The following is a 3,897-nucleotide window of genomic DNA, read 5'->3' on the forward strand; positions in this document are numbered from 1 at the left end:
ACTTTTTCAGGCTTCTGATTGGCCAACATGGCTTTACGGTTGAGATTATATCGCCCACCTGTTGGTTTGGCATGCTCTTGACAGTGCTTCATAGCATGCGTTTGCGTTTTCATGTGAACGGAGATTTTTTTTTAAACGGAAGAAGGAAAAAAACTGTTTATAAAAATACCCGTGTACGTGTGGACATGGCCTAAGACTTTTTTATTTTATTTTATTTTTTACATATTTTAGCACTAAATGTATTTGTTTCTTAGATTATTTGGACGGCAGAATGTGCTGAAAGTGCAGTCTTGTGATAAAATTGTAACACATCATTTTCTTTTTATTACTATTTAGTTTTGTTTGTATTACATTCAATATTGCACGAAAAGTATTGCTAAAAGTAGTCAAATCACTTATAACCATTCTATACAATATTTAATATTTGTTTTTTATGCTTCAATTAGTTGATAAATGCCATAATCAAACTATTGGAATCAATTGTGAATCTCTTGAGCTCTTCACTCGAGTATTGCTAATTTGAGTGGCAAACTCCTGGAAATTCAACAAATAATAATAAGGTCTGGGGTGAAAGCCATTGTCATTTATTACATTTTATTTTAATTTTTAAATAAAAAAATATTTATTTACAAATATTAAAAGACGCTTTATTTAAAAAATATTTTCCAAAGAAAATTTCTGTAATGCGTTTCATTGTTTCTGTAGTTATGCTTAGTTGTAAATTTAAGAAAATACAGTTATTGTATTTTTAGTATTTATCTATATGCTAATCTAGTTTTTATTAAAGATTTGAATTGGCTTTTATATTTAGATTTTTTTTATTTTGTTTATTCAAGTTTATTTCAACATTTTTAATTTTTATTTACTTATTTTTAAAGCATTTCTTCTATGTGTTTTAATTTATTATTTCAGTTTTAGTTTTAGTACTTCAGCTTTTTTTATTTGATTAAAAATGTTTCCACAAAATGTTGTGTCTTATGACCAGATATCTATTACGACTGCATATTGTTTCAGTTCCTCGGGTTGTGGTCTGGCAGAGGTAAATCTCATTAGTGTTGTTTGTTTCAGACGGCAGCAGTCTGTTTGACTCGATGGCGAGCGGCATGAGGCTCATCGTGAGCTGCATCTCGTCCTTCCTTATCCTCTCGCTGCTGCTCTTCATGGTGCACAGACTGAGGCAGCGCCGGCGGGAACGCATCGAAACCCTCATTGGAGGAAACCGTAAGGCCCCGTGTGATCATCTGATTATATCTGCACATGTTAAAGTGCTGTTTTTCTGAATCATCTCTGTCTTTCACAGTGCATCATTTTAATCTGGGTCGGAGGGTCCCTGGCTTTGACTACGGGCCGGATGCGTTCGGGACGGGCCTGACGCCTCTGCACCTCTCTGATGATGGTGAAGGTGGAGCGTTCCACTTCCAGGAGCCTCCGCCCCCTTATGCTGCTTACAAATACCCAGATATCCACCACCCCGACGACCCTCCTCCTTCATATGAGGCCTCCATCAACCCAGACAGCATCCTCTACATGGACCTCAGTATGTCTTTACAAAGATTAACAACAGACGCTGTATTTTTAGGTCTTTTCTATACATATGCAAGTAACTAATGATTTATCATCTTCAAATGAATGATATTTAAAGTCTTTATGGATCTCACACTGGAGCTCTGATCCAAAACCTAGTGAGCTGCTTACCTAGACAACTTTATTATTATTATTATTCTGTATTCTCAGATACCTAATAATGGCCAAATTGTAAGGAATCATCATATGTATCTTCTGCAAATAAAGCAAAACCAGAATGCATTTTGCAGTGTATGTATCCCCGAAAAATACTATGTTGAGAGGAATATCAATTGAAAATATTACATTGCATTTAACACGGATTAAAAAGTCAAATCGATTATAACCATTTTACACAATATTTGTGTATATGTGAATGTTTTGCATGTATTAGAGACATGAAACCACATTAGCTTATAGCAATGCTATAATCAAACTATTGGAATTAATTGTAAATCTCTTTAGCACTTGAATATTGCTAATTTGTGTGGTGAATTCCTGGAAACTGAAAACAAAAAAGTCATGGTCATTTATGAGATATTTATTTGAAATTTGAAATAAAGTGTTTTAATATTTATAAACAAACAAATTAATTATATAATTTTTTAATTTAAAGAACACTTTGAAGCCATAATTTCTGTCATGCATTTAATTTTTAATTGTTTTTGCAGTTATGCTATACAATTTCAGTATTATTAGTATTATTTATATGCTATTATAGTATTTATTAATATTTTGAATTAGCTTATAATTTTTGCATTTTTATATTAGTTGAAGTGTTATTCCTTTTGATAAGTGCTTTCTATTTTTAAAATGTCTCTATTTTTATTTTATGTTTAGTAATTACATTTATTCATTTGGAATTTTCAGTTGTTTTTTTATGTAATTTATGTAACCTTATTTTAATGATCAAAAACAATTTAACAAATTCTCTATTAAATGCAAAACTTTCTTTTTCTTCAGTTTTAGTTTTGGTAATTTTGGTACGTCAAATAAAAATTATTTTATCATTTTACATTTACTTGCATGCTTACATATTTTTAATCTAATAATTGTAGTTCATTTTATTACAGCTTTATTTCAATCAATGAAAATGATTTCGAAATAGTTTTAGTTTTGGTTGACCCTTCGTTCACTTCCTGTTCTCTGCTCAGGACGGACCGGGGTTCCGCTCGCGACTGGTCACATGAGCGGCGCCGCCGCCGCCGACTCTCTCCAGAGGGATTTCCCCGGGCCTGCGCTCCCCGCCTTGCTGCCGCCCCTGGAGGAGCGCGAGGACTCCATCGACAGCAGCACCCTGCTGGTGTCTCCGGACACCCCCAACGAATCAGAGAGCAGCATCACGCAGAGCTCCACGGCAGACTGCAGCGGCCCCTCGCTCAGCACCGTGGTGTAGGGTACGTGTCCAGACTGCGCTCTACTACATGTTGGAGGATGTAGGACTCGAGGAAGATTTCCTGTTCAGAGCAAAGACTTCAGACACGAACCAAAAGACGATTGTTTGGGGGGTTTTATTCAGCGTTTTTTCAGCTTGAGCGTCACATGTAAATACTTCCGTCGGCCATCGGTTGATGTCGTGGAGGGCCGACAGAGCACCTCTCTCTGAGGTTTACACTGGCATGTGTCGATCACCACACTTTGAACGAATGAACCGGTCGACGAACAGACTTTTTAGGCCTTAGTGGTGTAATCAAGACGACCTGACGTTCTCACTGGAATCGTGTCCCACACACTGACTCTTTCCTGGCACAAAGAAGCTATTTTTCCTTGACTCATTACTGCTCTGTCTAAACCGACCCTTGGGTGGTCGTCTCTACGGGAAGGATCCGTTTAGACGTGAGCGGTACCATGTTACCAGGAGTTCTGTGACATCTGGTTTTTACATTTTCTGTCTGTCAGATCAGTAGCACAAACTCAAAAAACGAAGAAAAAAAACCCATTTGATTCGAGGTACGAGTTTCAGCCTTTTTTAAGTGTCCTGCTGTGGCATGGTGATGCAAATCCATCGCCTCGTTTTTGGAAAAGAATGTCAGAAGCGTTTGAGAGTCCTTTGGGAGGTGAACTTTGTCGAAAAACGGATTTAGGTGTGATCAACGTCACATTTGCTCAAGTCTAAAAGGGTGAATCTCATGACAGCTGTGAAGAAATTACCAGTTTTTACCGAAAGAAAAAAATAAGAGATTATATTTTGCATAGAAGCTGATTCAACCATGCATCATTACTTAAAATATTCAGTGGTCCACAGTATTTCAAACACATCTCGTTTATTTCATGACTGTAATGCTGAAATTTTTTTTTTAATTAAATTTAAAAATAACGTACTTGTGCATATAT

The 3,897-nt window shown here is 36.2% G+C and overlaps 1 protein-coding gene across 1 annotated transcript in view; it reads left to right on the top strand.

Annotated features, from left to right (window-relative positions):
* The window catches only part of LOC107758577 (integral membrane protein DGCR2/IDD-like), a 14,143-nt gene extending 10,252 nt beyond the window's left edge, over positions 1–3,891 (top strand). Inside the window, exons 8-10 of the mRNA XM_016576350.1 lie at positions 1,069–1,221; positions 1,301–1,537; positions 2,718–3,891. Of these exons, the coding sequence (XP_016431836.1) occupies positions 1,069–1,221; positions 1,301–1,537; positions 2,718–2,959 (632 nt within the window). The 3' untranslated portion in view covers positions 2,960–3,891. The remainder of the gene's footprint in view (positions 1–1,068; positions 1,222–1,300; positions 1,538–2,717) is intronic.
* Positions 3,892–3,897: the final 6 nt, after the last annotated feature.

This window comes from Sinocyclocheilus rhinocerous, unplaced genomic scaffold, assembly GCF_001515625.1.
Source record: "Sinocyclocheilus rhinocerous isolate Xijiao unplaced genomic scaffold, SAMN03320098_v1.1 scaffold623, whole genome shotgun sequence".
In the NCBI taxonomy this organism is placed as follows: domain Eukaryota; kingdom Metazoa; phylum Chordata; class Actinopteri; order Cypriniformes; family Cyprinidae; genus Sinocyclocheilus; species Sinocyclocheilus rhinocerous.